The 16708-nt window shown below is 54.0% G+C and overlaps 1 protein-coding gene and 1 long non-coding RNA gene across 2 annotated transcripts; one reads left to right on the plus strand and one right to left on the minus strand.

Annotated features, from left to right (window-relative positions):
- Positions 1 to 889: 889 nt before the first annotated feature.
- On the minus strand, positions 890 to 2852 carry LOC128138479 (uncharacterized). The gene is made up of 3 exons (XR_008234026.1): positions 2437 to 2852; positions 2138 to 2343; positions 890 to 963 (listed from the first exon to the last, which is right to left on the minus strand). It is a non-coding gene; the product is annotated as an uncharacterized LOC128138479 (long non-coding RNA).
- Positions 2853 to 9786: 6934 nt separating this feature from the next.
- LOC128138469 (uncharacterized) lies at positions 9787 to 16143 on the plus strand. The gene is made up of 8 exons (XM_052779721.1): positions 9787 to 10054; positions 11521 to 11580; positions 12031 to 12102; positions 12563 to 12634; positions 12835 to 12906; positions 14509 to 14616; positions 15424 to 15571; positions 15759 to 16143. Exons 1-8 carry the CDS (start codon positions 9895 to 9897, stop codon positions 16141 to 16143), a joined length of 1077 nt encoding a protein of 358 aa, XP_052635681.1. The 5' UTR covers positions 9787 to 9894.
- Positions 16144 to 16708: the final 565 nt, after the last annotated feature.

Here is a 16708-nt window from a genome sequence, read left to right on the forward strand (position 1 = left end):
TTTGCAGTTCTTTGCTCTTATGACTAGATGTTCCTGTACGCTAGATGGGAACAATGTTGAAACTGACCACACGTGACTGAAGCTGCGTTAAGCTTCAAGGTCAAAGAACAAGGTCAAGAATAAAGACTTCAAGGACAGCCAACAAGAACTTCAAATGGGTCGGTGGTCGCAAAAGCAGCCCTTCCACTCAAATGGACCCTTCACTGCGCGTGATCGGATGTAGGCAGTCCTGAGATAATCCGTTGCAATTATTTTTATGTATACGTATACTAATCTGATTCATATGCAGTTAGTTATTCTGTATAACCTGTTAGTGCTAAAGCTGTGGTATGCACGCTAGGTGGAACCATCCCCCGTGCATCCAGCGCTGCAATACAGAATGCCTGCTTTCTAAAACCCCAAGACGAGCCTTAGAGAGTTTCTTCAACCGGCTTTTCGGTATCACAGGCACCCCCAAAAGACTGGATCGGGGCCAGGACAGAGGCAAAGCACCCCCACACCTGCGGATCAGGCTGTGGTGGGTTGACACGCCTGGGGAAGGGGTTGTTAAGAGCTGGCTTTATTCCTCAGGACCCTGCTCTGGTTCGGCTGGCGCTACATTACGTTCCTTTCCCCAGGCCGAGTCCGTTTTGCCCGCGACGGTAACTGCTGAGCGATCTCCCTGTCCTCCTCTCGACCCACGAGCCCTTCGTTCTCTTTTCTCTCCCGCTTCCCGCTGAGGGGGGGCAGTGACAGGGCGGCTCTGGGGGGCCCCTGGCGTCCTGCCAGGGTCAGCCCGCCGCAGGAGCGCCCCGGGGCATGCTGGGAGCTGTAGTCCTGGGGCCTGCGGGGCTGCCGGGGGCCCCGGTGGTTCCCGGGGCATGCTGGGAGCTGTAGTCCTGGGGCCTGCGGGGCTGCCGGGCGGCCATGTTGGTCTCTGCAGTCTCTGCTGCGGCTGCGGCCCGGCTGAGGGGAGGGCTGGGGCTGCCCGTGAGGCGAGCGAGGCCCTTGGGCGGGCGCGGGGGTGTCTCCTGCCCGCTGCCCGCTCCCCGCTCGGCTGGAGCCGGGCCCGGCCGGGGCAGCCCCGGCAGGGACCCGGGAGCTGGGGAGGGGAAGGAGCCGGAGCCGGAGCCGGAGCCGGAGCCGCCACCGGGCACAGGCAGCGGGCGCCCCGACTGCCAGAGCCCCCCTGAGCCGCCCCCAGCACCTCCCCTGAGGCCTGTCCCGCCGCCCCAGGCCGCCCCACGGCCTGTCCTGGCAGCAGCGAGCCGGGCCTCGGGTGCCCTCGGGCCTCGGCTAAGGCGGGTGCGGGGAAGGAGTGTTACCGAAATCCGGACTAAAACTCCTTCACAGCAGTGAGAAGGTAAGAAGCGGGCACTCCTTTATTGCAGCGCTGGGCACACGGGGGATCGCTCCACCTACCGTGTGCACCTGTCTAGTCTAAGTGTGCAGGTTAAATACACACCTCTTATACATAGTCGCTAAGCTTCTGGAAAATGCTATACATAAGCATTAACTTTCCGATAAATCATTAGCATATCTAAACGTCTCTTCACGCAGGCGCAGTGAAGGTCTCTGGTGGTCTTCAGGAGCCCTCTGGTGGTCTTCCATAGTCTTCCTCACTTGTCCGCTTCTTGACCTCTTGGGGGATTCTGCGCGGTACGATTCTCACCGTCATCTATATTAGTTTACATAAAAGTGCATACTATGTCTATTCTTAAATATAACCTTTCTAATAATTGGTCCTTCAGTCACACCATCTTATTAATATTCTCATGTTCAAACAATCATTGGTTAATCTCACTTAACTCTACTGATTGCAATCCTCGATAATTAGATCGAGGTGGGAAGGGTAAGGGGTTTCCAAGCAGCAAATTGGTGTCCATACTGGTTTCCTTAGTTTCTTAAAACAAAACACTACAAATCAACAAATCTTTGTCAAAGTTTCTGTGGTGAACTGATTTTAGACACTACTTGAATTCTTATGGTTACACATAGTACGTTTTCTAAAGTTCCTAAGTTCCTACGACTACATTTCAAACTTAACACTCCCATACCTATGCTTCACAATTTTCTACTTCTTAATCAAACCAAACTCTTTTATATAATCAAATTTTAATTTCTTTATCAAAATATTTGCAACAGGAGCGGTGTCTACAGGAGCTCCTGCAGCAGGAGGGGCTCCAGCCTGGGGCCGGCTGCAGGAACCGAAGCTGCTGCTGCTTTCCCTCTCCCAGAGGCCACACTGAGGGCTCAGGTGTCCGTTGACTGCATCTGGCTGAGGTGTGCCAGGTGGACTGTCTCTGGCTGTGTTCTCCTGGTGGCGGGTGGATGCTTGCTGCCTTTGGCGAGGAGCTGCTGCGGCTGAAGCCAAAGAAATCAGAAGAAGGTGAAGCAGCTGGAGAATGAGGACGGCTGGCCCTCTGTCTCTCTCCAGCTGCAAGCAAGAGGGCAGACCTCTGCGGGGGAGGAGGGATCCCTCTGCGTAGTCCTCGGCAGACCAGATCACCAACGTGCACCGTGGGCTCTGTATATGCAATGGCAAATATAGGGCGGCCCCGTAGTGGGTGGCTGTGTATCTAGGAAGCCTCACGCTGTCAGACACTAACGCGTTCTCTTAGGTGGAGGACAGGCAAGTGACTGGAGCTGCAGAAGGGGAAGGCAGGAAAGGACACACAGACAGAGAAGGAAGTGCCAGAACTGTAAAGTTTGCCTGGTAATGCAGAGAGTCAGCGCTCCGGTGAGTCCCAGGCCCTTGGGGCCATGTCACCCCTCTTCTGCGCCCCTCAGTACTTCCCTGCCCCCTCCCCTTTCTCTCTGTGTAATTTTTTTCTCACTTCCCCTGTACCTCTTCCCCTATCTCTATTTTTGTGTCCTGCTCCCTGTCCCTCTCTTTTCTCCAGGTCCCTCTTTCTCTTTTGCTCTCCTTGTCCCTTTTGGTTCCTTGCTGTCCCTCTCTCCTCCTCCCTGCCCCTCTGGTTTTTTCTTCCTCTCTCTCTGCCCTGCAGCCCGTTGCTGTTGTTGTCTTCTCTGACTCTTTGTCCAGATCTGCATCGCGCTCTGATTTTCACAGTCTCTCTGGCCTGTTCCTTGTCCTTTGTCTCTCTCTGCTAGTATGTCCCGCTCCGTGTCCTTATCCGCCTGCCCCACCCCCCCGTCCTTCTGCTTCTCTTTCTTTCTCTCTGTCGCTCTGTCCTGCTCATCCCTGTCTTTTTTCATTCTCTATGCCACTGCCCCTGTCCTTCTTCCTGTCCATCTCTTATCTCTCTGTCCCTCTCTGCTGCTCCCTGACACTTTGGGGTTTTTTCCCTTCTTCCACCTCCCTGCAGGGCTCCTGATACTGCTTTTGCTTTCTCCATCCTTCCGTGCTGCTCACCGTCCCTGTCTTTCTCTTTGTCGTCATTCTTGTCTGGCGCTCTGGCCTGCTCCCTGCCCCAGTGTTTCTCACTATATCCTTCTGTCCTGCTCCCTGCCCCTATTCCTTTTTGCTCCCTCTCCATCTTGCTGCCCACCCCAGGCTTTTTTTGCAATCTCTATCCTGCCCCCAGTCCTTATTTTTCTTTCTCTCTCCTGCCCCCTCTCCCTCTTTCTGCCTCTCTTCCTCTTTCCCTGCTGCTTCTTTTTCCATCTCTGTCCAGACCGCTGTCCCTTTTTTTGCTCTTGCTGTCCCTCTGTCCTTTTTCTTGTCCCCATCTTTTCTGTCTTTCTGTCCTGTTCCCTGGCCCATCCTTTCTCACTATATCCCCCTGTCTGTCCCTTCTTTCCCCTCTCTCTTGCGCAGTATTTTTCTTTTCTCCATCTCTCTGTCCTGCTGCCCATCACGGTTGGTTTTTCCTCCCGTGCTGTCCTGCTCCCTGTTGCTTTTTTCTGTCCCTGTCACTCTGGCCTGCCCCCTTTGTCTATTTTTTACTTCCTCCATCTCAGTCCTGCAGCACATCGCTAGTTGTTGCCTCTTCCACCCCTTTGTCCTGCTCCCCGCCCCTGTCCTTGTCTCTCTTTCCTTTTGTTCTGCCGCCCATCTTTTCCCCCTTCTGCTCCATCTCTCTGTCCTGCTCCCTACTCCTCTCATTCTCTCTCTGGTTCTCTGTTCTTCTCCCCGAGTCTTCCCCCTGTCCTCTACCTTTGTGTCCTGCTCCCTCTTCAGGTTTTGCCCTCTCTTAGTCACTCTCTCCTGCTCCCTGTCACTGTTATTTCTCTCTCCATCTCTGTCCTGCTGCCCAACCCCGGCTTTTTTGCCTCCCTGTCCTGCTCCCTGTCTCTTTTTTTTTGCCTCTCTTTCTCTTTGTCCTTCCTCCCTGTCCCTTTTTTCTCTCTCTGTATCGCCTTGTCCTGCTCCCTGTCCCTGTCTTCTTTCTCTGATGATCCATGTACTTACTGCTCCCTGTTACCGTCTTGCCCTGTCCCCCCCCTTCTTCTTGTCTTTTTCTTCTCTCTATCCCTCTGTCCCTGCTGCTTCTCTCTCCACCTCTGTCCTGCTCCCTGCCCCCATCTTTTCTGTCTTTATTTCTCTGTCCTGCTGCCTGTCCCATCGTTTCTTGCTATACACCGCTGTCCGGCTGGCTCTCCCTTTAATTTGTCCTCTCTTCCTCTTTCCTGCTTCTCAGCCCTCTTGTCCTCTTCCTCTGTCTCTGTCCTCCAGCCCCTTGCTCTTTTCCCCCCCTTCTCGGTCTCTTTGTCCAAATCTGACCCTCTCTTTATTTCTCAGTCCCTTTGTCTTTCTCCCTGTCCTTCGTTTTCTCTCTCCGTCTGTACGTCCTACTCCCTGTCCCTGTCTGTCTCCCCTTCCTTCTCCCTCTTTCTGTCCCCATCTCTCTGTCCTGCTCCTCACCCCTACTTTGTCTTCCTCCTCCTCTCTGCAGGGCACCTCGTCCCTGTTTGACTTCTCCATCTCTCTAGCCTTTCTTTCTCGGCTCCTCAGTCTTCTCCCTCATCTTAGTGTTCTCCTTCTAGTCCTCTGTCCTCCCCATCAGCTTAAACTGAATGACCAGGTGTCCCTGTGCTCGGGTATTTCCTTAGCATTGCCCTAGGGAAGATCTGTGGTTTTAGGGCTAGGGATCATTAGGAGCTGGTCTCCTTGTGTAGGTGGCAGAGCTAGGTGTAGTTAAAGCAGAGGTTGTTCTCAGCTGGTGCTCTCTGCCTCTTGCTCAAACAGCAGGCTGCGGGCCTTCACTTGAAGGAAGGTTTCTTGTTCTGCGCTTCTTGCTCCTCAGGATGCTGCACAGGAGTTGGTGGCAAGTAAAAGCACTTGCAGTTGGCTTTTTTATGCAGTCTTCCTGTGGAGCTCTTGGTCTTGACCGATTTCTGGGAAGCAAGACCTGAGTGCCTGTGTGCTCCTAGATGCTGTGCTGCCTCCCCAGATAGGTCCGCCCTCCTCCACTGCTGCTTCTTCATTCAGTCAGCGGCGAGGCCGGCAGACGCAACGGTAAGTCGGCGGCTAAGCGCTAGATTGAGGCGGACTGGGAGGTTCCCGAGGCCCAGGAGTGCTGGGGAAGAGCGGAGGGACCCGTCCAGAGCCGGCGGCTCTGGCGAGAGAGGCTGACGCGGCGTGGGCATTGCCATGGGCAACCGCGGGAGATTTGAACGGCCCTAAGGAGCGCCAGCGACCAGGAGCATGGCGAACAGGGCGTGGCGCATCAGAAAGGGCGTGGCGCGGCAGTTCGCACAGGCAGGGAGTGCAGGTAGGGCGCAGCCCCCTTCTTCCCAGCTCGAGAAGGCTACTCAAGTGGTGGGTGTCGGCCCAGAGGGAGACCCAGGTATGGTTGCCACTCAGGTGAAAGCCATTGCTAGGAAAAATGTGGCGACGCAGACAGAGCTCCCATGTAAACATGCAGCTGTCCAGGTCTCTGGCTGCAGGGAGTGCCTGAGTCTATCGCTGATGTCAGAGGTCAGCAGGGACACCTCTTGTGTGAGGTGTGACCAGGTGGATGATCTACTCAGCCTGGTGGCAGAGCTGAAGGAGGAAGTGGAAAGGTTGAGGAGTATCAGGGAGCGTGAGAGGGAGATAGATTGGTGGGCCCACACCCTACCATCCCTGAGGCAGAGGCAGCAGATGGAGGCTCCACAAGAAGCGGAGGTTCCCCTGCCCTCCTGCCACCAGGCAGGAGGGGACCTAAGAGATGGAGGGGAATGGAGCCAGGTCCCTGCTCGGGGAGGCAGGCGAATCCGCTCCTGGTCTCCTTCACCTTCCCCCATGCCCCTACACAACAGGTATGGGGCTCTGGAACTTGAGGACCAGGCCAGTGAAGATCAGGGTGTAGATGAAGCCCTATCCAGGGAGGTGCCTAGGCCCAGTCAGGCAGCCCCATGCATTCTCACAGCCTCTGAAAAAAGAAAAAGGAGGGTAATTGTCGTAGGCGATTCTCTTTTGAGGGGGACAGAGGGCCCAATATGCAGACCTGACCCATCGCACAGGGAAGTCTGCTGCCTCCCTGGGGCCCGGGTAAAAGACATTACCAGGAAACTCCCTGGTCTGGTTCGGACCTCTGATTATTACCCATTGCTGGTTGTGCAGGTTGGCAGTGATGAGATTGCAGAGAGAAATCCAAAGGCAATCAAAAGGGACTTCAGGGCACTGGGACGATTAGTGGAAGGATCGGGAGCACAGGTAGTGTTTTCCTCAATCCCTTCAGTGGCAGGGAAATACACTGAAAGGAACAGGAAAAGACACCTGGTTAATACGTGGCTCAGAGGCTGGTGCCATCGGTGGAATTTTGGATTTTTTGATCATGGGGAGGTTTACACAGCACCGGTCTTGCTAGCGACAGATGGTGTCCAGCTATCTCAAAGGAGTAAAAGAATCCTTGCTCGTGAGATGGCGGGGCTCATAGAAAGAGCTTTAAACTAGGTTCGAAGGGGGTAAGGGATAAAACTAGGTGCACCAGAGATGAGCCTGGGGGCAGCATGCCGATGTTAGGGGTGGATTCGATAACCCAACTCAAATGCATCTATGCCAATGCACGCAGCATGGGCAATAAACAGGAGGAGCTGGAAGCCATCGTGCAGCAGGATAGATATGACTTAGTCGCCATCATGGAAACATGGTGGGACGACTCCCATGACTGGAGTGCTGCAACGGATGGCTACAAGCTCTTCAGAAGGGATAGACAAGGTAGAAGAGGTGGTGGGGTGGCTTTCTATGTTAGGGAATGTTTTGACTGTACAGAGCTACACGATTCTGATGACAAGGTGGAGTGCTTATGGGTGAGGATGAGAGGGAAGGCCAATAAGGCAGATATTGTGCTGGGAGTCTGTTATAGACCACCCGACCAGGTTGAAGAGACGGATGAATCGTTCTACAAGCGGCTGGCAGTAGTCTCAGAATCGTGTGCCCTTGTTCTCGTGGGGGACTTCAACTTTCCAGACATCTGCTGGAAATACAACACAGCAGTGAGTAAACAATCTAGGAGGTTCCTGGAGTGTGTGGAAGATAACTTCCTGACACAGCTGGTGGGTGAGCCAACCAGGGGAGGAGCCTTGCTAGATCTGTTGTTTACGAACAGGGAAGGACTGGTGGGAGGTGTGATGGTCGGAGGCCGTCTTGGGCTTAGCGACCGTGAAATGATAGAATTCTCAATTCTTGGTGAGGTAAGGAAGGTGTTCAGCAAAACCACCACTATGGACTTGCGGAGGGCTAACTTTGGCCTCTTCAAGGCACTGGTTGAGAGAGTCCCTTGGGAGACGGTCCTGAAGGGCAAAGGGGTCCAGGAGGGATGGACATTCTTTAAGAAGGAAATCTTAATGGCTCAGGACCAGGCTATTCCCATGTGCCGCAGGTCGAACCGCCGAGGAAAACGACCGGCCTGGCTGAACGGGGAGCTTTTGCTAGGACTCAAGAAAAAAAGGAGAGTTTATCATCTCTGGAGGAAAGGGCGGGCAACTTGGGAGGAGTACAGGGATCTTGTTAGATCATACAGAGAGAAAATTAGAAAGGCAGAAGCTCAGCTAGAACTAAATCTGGCCACTATCGTAAGGGACAACAAAAAATGTTTTTACAAATATGTTAACAGTAGAAAGAATCCCAAGGAGAATATCTTTCCTTTAATGGATACAGAAGGGAATGTAGCAACCAGTGATGAGGAAAAGGCCGAGGTACTTAATGCCTTCTTTGCCTCAGTCTTTAATAGTGAGTCCAGTCATCCTCAGGGTACTCCACCCCGTGAGCTGGAAGGTAAGGATGAAGAGCATGACATACCCCCCTTAATCCAGGAGGAAATAGTTAGGGACCTACTACGCCATCTGGACACTCACAAATCTATGGGACCTGATGGGATCCATCCAAGAGTACTGAGGGAACTGGCAGAGGTCCTTGCCAAGCCACTCCCTATCATCTGTCAGCGTTCCTGGTCAACAGGGGAGGTCCCAGGGGACTGGAGGCTTGCCAATGTGACTCCCATTTACAAGAAGGGTCGGAGGGAGGATCCGGGGAACTACAGGCCTGTCAGCCTGACCTCGGTACCGGGGAAGATTATGGAATGGTTTGTCTGGAGAGCACTCTCATGGCAAGTCCAGGATAAGAAGGGGATCAGGCCCACTCAGCATGGGTTTACGAAAGGCAGGTCCTGCTTGACCAACCTGATCTCCTTCTATGACCAGGTGACCCGCCTAGTGGATGAGGGAAAGGCTGTCGATGTTATTTTCCTAGACTTCAGCAAGGCCTTTGACACTGTCTCTCATGGCACACTCCTTGAGAAGCTGGCATCTCGTGGCCTGGATAAGTGGGTCTTTTTCACTGGGTGAAAAACTGGCTGGATGGCCGAGCCCAGAGGGTTGTGGTGAATGGGGTGAAATCCAGCTGGCGGCGGGTCACAAGTGGTGTTCCCCAGGGCTCGGTGTTGGGCCCTGTTCTGTTTAATATCTTTATCGATGATTTGGATGAGGGGATTGAGTGCACCCTCAGCAAGTTTGCAGACAACACCAGGTTGGGAGGCAGGGTCGATCTGCTTGAGGGTAGGGAGGCTCTACAGAGAGATCTGGACAGGCTGGATCGATGGGCTGAGGCCAATCGTATGAAGTTCAACAAGGCCAAGTGCTGGGTCCTGCACTTCGGTCACAGCAACCCCATGCAGCGCTACAGGCTTGGGGAAGAGCGGCTGGAAAGGTGCCCGGCAGAGAAAGACCCGGGGGTGCTGGTTGACAGCCGGCTGAGTATGAGCCAGCAGTGTGCCCAGGTGGCCAAGAAGGCCAACGGCATCCTGGCCTGTATCAGAAATAGTGTGGCCAGCAGAAGCAGGGAGGTGATTGTTCCCCTGTACTCGGCACTGGTGAGGCCGCACCTCGAGTACTGTGTTCAGTTTTGGGCCCCTCACTACAGGAAAGACATTGAGTTGCTGGAGCGTGTCCAGAGAAGGGCAACCAAGTTGGTGAGGGGCCTGGAGCACAAGTCTTATGAGGAGGGGCTGAGGGACCTGGGGCTGTTTAGTCTAGAAAAGGGGAGGCTGAGGGGAGACCTTATCACTCTCTACAACTACCTGAAGGGGGGTTGTAGTGAGGTGGGTGTTGGTCTCTTCTGTCAGGTGGCTGGAGATAGGACAAGAGGAAATGGCCTCAAGTTGAGGCAAGGGAGATTTGGGTTAGATATTAGGAAAAATTTTTTTACTGAGAGGATTGTCAAACATTGGAATAGGCTGCCCAGGGAAGTGGTCGAGTCACCATCCCTGGAGGTATTCAAAAAGCGAGTGGACAGCGTACTTCAGGACATGGTTTAGTGGGCATGGTTGATGGTTGGACTCGATGATCTTGAAGGTCTTTTCCAACCTAAATGATTCTATAATTCTATGATTCTTCCACACTCGTGTAGAACCAGGAGATGCCATAGTGTGCCGATTCAGTAATGCCCTGGCAGCGGGGCTGTGCTGGGGAGGCCTGGCGGAGGGGGTGGCCCGACAGGGCTGTGAGGTCACAGAGCCCCGCTTTGACATGCTGTGCTGCGCCAGCTGCGGGCAACACTGTGGCAGCAGCGGCAGCAGCGGCAACAGCATGGCGCGAGCCTGGGGGGCCGTGGTCCTCGCCTGCCTCCTCCTGCTGGCCCTGCAAGCCTGGGACGCCCAGGCTGCTCCAAGGCGAGCGCAGGGAGCAGGTAGGCAGGCGGGCAGGGGGCCAGCACCCAGCTCCGAGCAGGGCAGCGTGGCATCCACCGCACCTCAGCGGGGGCAGCAGTGGGGCCGGGGGCTAGGGCTGGGTCTGGGAGAGCAGCTGGGCCAGGCTGAGCGAGCCAGGCAGACACCCTGTGGGGAGGCATAGAGGGGCTGCAGCTGCTTCGGGGGCGTTTTTCTGGGCGAGCAGGGGAGCTGGGAGCGGCGGTGCGGGGTAAGAAACCCGGCGCTGAGTCCCTGCGGGGCCCTCTCTGCCGCCCGGCCCAGTCTGCCCCCAGTATGTGTGTTGGGCCGGGGGGTGGCGAGTAAGTGGTGCTGCAGGAGCCAGGCGACAGCCCGTGGCAGCGCTTCTCCCCGGGCTGGCTGCAGCCGTGCCCAGGGCCGTGGGTCTGGCCTTCAGCCTCGGGGACGTCCCGGAGGGGCGTGCTCAGGACTCATCCGCTCGGGAAAATGGGAGCATTTCTGCTCTAGTCCTGCAGCCCTGCTCCCCTTGGATGACCCGCAGGTCCCCAGCCCGGAGGAACACGCGGGGTTAGCGCTGGCGCAGCCTTTCACAGGCTCTCGTCCCCAAGAAGCGTGGGCGATCGCTTTTTCCTCCAGTTCGTTGGTGTTGGCTTCCTCAGCCACTTTAACAGAGTGATTGGATGGAATTTGTTACAATGAAATCTGTGACTTAAGGATTCAAAAATGGCAAGGATTGCCCGAAACTTGCAGCAGGGTTGCACACAGGTGGAGGTTAAATCAAACCACACATGCGCACAGACGGAGAAGACGGTTCTGAACCACACACAGACAGGCGAAATAGTTCCGAACCAAATCACACAGAGACAGGCAAATAGTTCCGAACCAAACTCCAAATGCACACGCACAGATACAACAGTTCTGAACCAAATTTTATGCCGCCCCCCCCCCCCCCCACACACAGAGGTTAACCTATGATTAAAATTTCCCTTTCATGAGTTTCATGAATTACTCGCTTTTATGTACCGGCATTCGTCAACGGACGGTCAGTAAAGCTCGTGCAATCAGGCCCTTAAGTCCTCGCAAAACCGTCGACAGACGACAATCTTTCAATCCTCGCAAAATCTACCCTGGGTGGCGTCCCAGCTCAGGGGAGGTGCTGGGTCACACAGCCTGCTGCAGTCCCAGAGAGCTCCAAAGGTCTCGTCTTGGATCGCTGTTTATAGGGTCTCGAGATGATTGGCTTTGGTCATTATTTTACCTTCTGGCCACAGTTTGTGCTGAGTCATTCTGATACATAGTTCGGGCAGCAGATGGGCCAGGGGTGGCCAGGGGCTGCCTGGTGCCCTAAAGGCGCTGCACTTACAACCAAGATAACAGCACAATAGGGGGTTTTCCCAAAGCATGCATGGTTTATCCTGAGATCTCAGAGTGGCTCAGGGGGCTGCACCACCACACCTGTGTTTGATTACCTGTTTGGTTCCCGCAGTCCATGTTGATCAAGATGCTCAGTGGAATCCTGTTCCTGAGGTTGGGGGGAATCCCAGAGGTAAGAAGTATTCAGTCTTCATTTGTTATTGGCCTTTTGTATTTTTTAATATTTGGTTTGTTATTTGTTAATGTTTTGTTGTGGTAGTTCAGCCTTCCAATGGCCAGCAGGCTCTTCTCTGTAAGAATCGCGAATGATCATTTTTTCCTCTGGGGCTACATGCTCCCACTTTAGTGTGGGCTTCCTTTTGTGTGTGTGAGAGGTCTGGTGAGAAGGCCCTGAGAGGCCGTATGTTTGTCCATCTGGTCCTTGAGGGGTGTTGCACATGGGCTGGAGACAGAGGTTTGAAAGCTGCCGGTCCCAGCCAGGTCCCTCTGCAGCTTTGGACGTCTCAGCCCGCATCTGGGTCCCGTGTTGTTGCCTGACCCCCTTCCAGTCACTGCGGGTCACTAAGGAAGAGGTAGATCACAACATGCGATGGGAACGTTTTTCATCTCTGCTTGGTTACAGCTGTCCGTGGAGACAGGGGTTACTTGACTTCTCAACTTGAGCCTGTCCGTGAGCCTTGGGGCGATCCCACAGGTAAGGCCCTTCAGTGAATGAGCATTTACATTTTAATTTTCTGTTCCTGTGAAATTTAGCTTACTACTTTCTTGGCTGATGCTCAGGCACGCAGAAGAGCAGAGAGGGAAATGGGTCTGGCTCAGTGATGTGCCCCGGGGCGCTCTGCCTTGCTAAACTGTCTTTGCCAGCCTCTCCGCCCCTGCACTGCTTCTGGGGCTGGCCGCAAAGCCAGCGGGCACGTCGGGGTTGAGCTTGGAGCTGGTGTGAGCTCCAGGGAGTCCTTTCTCCCGACAGTTCCATGCCTGGTTAGTGGCCACTGCAGGCACCCGATAAATGTTTGCAAGATGCTCCTGAGTGGAAGGGAGAGAGGAGTGCTCTGGAGTAATCCTGTGTTTGAATTGCATTCACTGTCATTCAGATCTGAAGAAGTATGTTGAAGTATTTCACGGGAGCTGCTCTGTCCTATGTTCATTTACAGATGTGGCTGCAGGCGATGGTTATCCAGCTTCCTGGCTGGGTTTCAGGGCTGACCCACAGGCAGGTCGCATGGGTACGTCATGGCTTTTCACTTCTTTGAGAGCTGCCAGCTCAAAGTCCGAATGTCAGCCAGGTGCCTCTGCAGGTGTGAGAATACAGACCTGCATGTGCATGCCGTGACATTACGTGATCCCCTTGCATGTTCTGCTACTCAGTTATGACGATGTAGGTCAGAACACGTGATGGTAACTTCTCGTGGGTGTTTGGTTGCAGATGTGGCCAGACGGAGGGCTTTTCCAGCTCCTTGGCTGAATCCTGGGCTGAATCCCAGCTGGCATCCCAGGGGTGAGTAGTCAGTCTTTATTGACTTGACAGAATAAGCGCTCATTTTCAATATTTTATTCATGTGACATTTACCTTCATACTTCCTGTTAATGTCCTCAAAGACAAAAGTATAAAGCTAAAATAGGGAACTATTCCCAAAAGATATCTGCAGTTCCAAAGGAAATCCTGAAAGACTTGGAGAAAGCAGCACCTGGTTAATGTATTTCCCTCTGTTAACCGTACAGCTTGGGAAGCTGAGGTTTTAGATTCATGTGTGGACGTGCTGTAGCCTGCACAGCAGGAAGGGATCAGTCAGAACCTCGCTGCAGTGGCACTCGATTTCATGCCTTGCCTGGGCTGATGAACCACAGAGATGGTCCAGCACAGTGTCTGCTACCCGTTGTGGTTCTGGCTGAGTCCCAGAGGCAGCTGCTGCCCCAGTTGTACCATTACTGGTCAGAGCTGCTTTGTGCAGATGCTGGTATCCAGATGTCAGGAACCAGTGTGTGCTGAATTTCTGTTCAGCTCATGCACAGCCCAGTTTGCGGCTGGGCAAGTTCAAGGCAGGAATGACGTCCCAAGAAATCTTGGCTGCCCTTTCCTAATGTTGGAAGTCAGGTGCAGATGCTGATTCTGCAGGCATTTGTTTGTGATTGACGTTCAGCCTGCAGACTGATAGCTGTGGTAGGATGAGTGTGACTGTTGGTGCTGCTCCCGGAGCGTGTGAGGCACGTGCGGAGGAGCTAATTGCTCATGAGCCATGAGGGGGCCAGCACCCTGCCAGTCGCTGGAGAGGAGAGGGCCCTTGGCTTGTGGAGACGATGCGCAAGCAGCTTTCGGTCGCTGGGATCAGCAGGCTTTGCCTGGGCTGCAGGCAGGATTGATCCTCCGGCCGGGTTTGGAGCAGCCCGGGCTTCACAGCCTGGTCCAGCCCCTTTGCTCTCCCTGATGTCTGAGGACTCTCGGTGACACCTTGGGGTCAGGGGCGGGTCGCAGCCGGACACCCAGCTTGAGGCCGGACACCTCACTTGAAGGCGGCCTTAAGTGGATCGTTCAGTTAATTCAGTCTTGGGTGGTTTAGCTCTCCATTTCTAGTTGTGTTTCAGAAAACTTGGCTGTGGTTTCCTCTTGTTTTGGGGGACTTCACTGCCGCTTGTGAAAGTGCCCAGAACATGGTTGCAAGAGCTTGGGGTTCAGTCCACCGTGTGTGTCTGTTCCCCTTCCCGTGTGCTGGAGTTGGCATGGTGGGATGTGCTTCTCAGAAGGCCTCTTTCCCCAGCTGAGCTGGCTGCGGCTTTTTCCCATCCTCTTTGAAGGAAGCAATTTAGCATCATCTTGCAGTTTGCCAAAAATGCAGTACATGTAATGTGAACAAGAAGATCACACGTGCAATTTCCCGTTTCCCAGCAGGTCAGGTTTTGCTGTCTGTATTGGTAGAGTGAAAAGTGTCATGTGCTTAATTTTTTCGCTGTGAACGTCACATTCTTTGGACTAGATGCACTCCCAAAAGCCCAGGCTTTGTTTCTAAGCTTTATTAATGTATTTGGGGAGTATTGCCTCGTGAAGGTATCGTCTTCCTGATGAGGAATGGTTGCCTCTAATTGTCCCGCTTGCTTTCTACAGAGACCAACCGTAAGACTGTGCAGAAGGAGGCCTTTCAGAAGGGAAGCAGGCACACCGTGCCAGTCTCCGATGAAGAAAGAGAGGCAATGCAAGAGACTGGCATGCCAGGTAATTGCTGTCCCGTGGTCATCCGGTGTCACCAGTCAGAATCCCTGTGTGCCTGCAGGCTCTTCCCCCGGAGCCCGCTCTTGCACGTCATGTCAGCAGCCAAACCTGGAAGTGTTAGTGCAGAGAAGGTGTTGTCAAAGAAGCCAGGAGTGGCTCTCTGAGGATGACTGTCGTCTCTGGTGTGTGGAGGTTATTGCCAGCAGCGTGCCAGAGAGATGCTGTTAGACCTCTCTGGACGTGGTTAGAGATTGCTCACCTCCTGCCACACCCAGTTCCCAGGAATTTAGGAACTTTGCCCTTTTGGGCATGAGGCCATTTGAGGGCTACAACCCAGCCCTGCGCCACGCTCTCCCGGGGCAAGCCTTCCCCGCAGCGTGTGCATCGGGGCCGGGGGTGACAAGCAGGTGGCACTGCAGGAGCAAGGCAATAGCCCGTGGGCTGGCTCCCATCTTTCAGGCTCTGGGACGTCCTGAAGGGGAGTGCTCAGGAGATGTCCGCTTGGGAAAACAGGAGCGTTTCTGCTCTACCCCCGCAGTGCCGTTCGTTGGTTGAACTGCAGGTCCCCAGCACACAGCCCTGGCCTGCAGCCCGGAGGAACAGACAGGTAGTGCTGGTGCAACTGCTCGCTGGCACGTGGGCTCTTCTCCCCGAGAAGTTTAAGCGATCCTTCTTGTCCTCTGGCGCTAAGACACCAGAGCCAGAGGCACCAACCACTGAAAAACAAATCTCTTGGGCATGTGAAGCACACTGTGAGACTATCCATAGCGCAGAGCACAGTAACGTGTGGCGTTGTCTTTTCTCCTGCAGGGGCAGATGCTGGGAGAAGGTCTGAGGCTGCTGGTCACGAATTGCTGCACAAGTACTATATCCCAGTGACTGCAGTAGCCTTGGCTGTGGTGCTGTCTGGGCTAGTTGGATCTTGCATAGTCATTTCACGGCTGAGGAAGAGAGACCCGTGAGTTGGCTTTTCCCCAGAGTTAGTTATTGCTGCAGTTGGCAATGGGGTATTTGCAGTTAGAGTATCCTGGAGTGCCAAGGCAGCTGCTGGCAGTACTCTGCTGGGGTTTCTGCTGTAAGATTTTTTTTACCTGGCCTCTTAATTCCTATCAATGAGTAGTCTTTTCTGAAACCCATTTCTACAGAAGGAGCCAGGGAGATGAAGCAGCACTGGGACAAGCTGATACTGGCTCTGCCTGGAAAAGTGAAGATCCAACTAGAGATAAAGGCAAAGCAGAGTCAGGAGCAGGAACAAGAAAAGTTGCGGTTGCTCAAGAAAATGGGACTTTCAACAACAGCTCCAGCCCATCACCGTGGCCTTTTGTGGCAGAGCTCACGCAGCTGTACAGGAGCGCAAGCGCAGACCCCTCACCTCTGCCCGCTTGTCCCAGCTGCTCTTTCACCAACGATACCTCTTCAGTGGACAATTTGATTTCTCTCGACTCACCTCAGCCTAACCCCTTCTGGTGTCCCTGTCACCAGTTCCAACAGGGATACTGTACCTCAGAAGATGAGTCTTTTTTAGAGTAAATAAAAAATACATTTTGGCCAAAAGCAGTGCGTCCTTGGCTGTTTTGGCCGTTTCCGTCGGGGTATAACGCACAGAGCTGGGACCAGCGCTGGATCTGTGAGAGAAGCTGTCAGAGACCTGCGCTCCAGTGAGGGACCCCTTTGTCCCAGCATCAGCCTGGTTTCCCAGCTGGGGCTGTCAAGAAGGCTTTCACCCACCAGAATGGGGACGTGCTGGTGGGACGTGAGGTGCGAAGGGTTGTCCTTGAACTGACTGGGGATGCTGCCCTGAATGCGGATGGACTGGGCAGAGAGGGAAGGGGGTGCTGGAAAGGATGGCCGACCAGTGCTGAGCACATCAAGGAGGGCTGACGGGGTGGCAGAGGCTGCGGGGCTGGAGCAGTGTTCCCCACCCCAGACCCTGGAGATGATAAATGAGCGGAAAGCTGGAGTGGGGCTGGGTGGGAGAAGGAGCGGAAGGAATGTGATATTGGTAAGCAGGCTGGCATTAAAAATGGAACAGAGTATAACGAAATATTAATAATACTGTAAAAAGAAATGGGTTAAGCTTTGCAGACTGCCAGCA

This window comes from Harpia harpyja, unplaced genomic scaffold, assembly GCF_026419915.1.
Source record: "Harpia harpyja isolate bHarHar1 unplaced genomic scaffold, bHarHar1 primary haplotype scaffold_47a, whole genome shotgun sequence".
NCBI lineage: Eukaryota > Metazoa > Chordata > Aves > Accipitriformes > Accipitridae > Harpia > Harpia harpyja.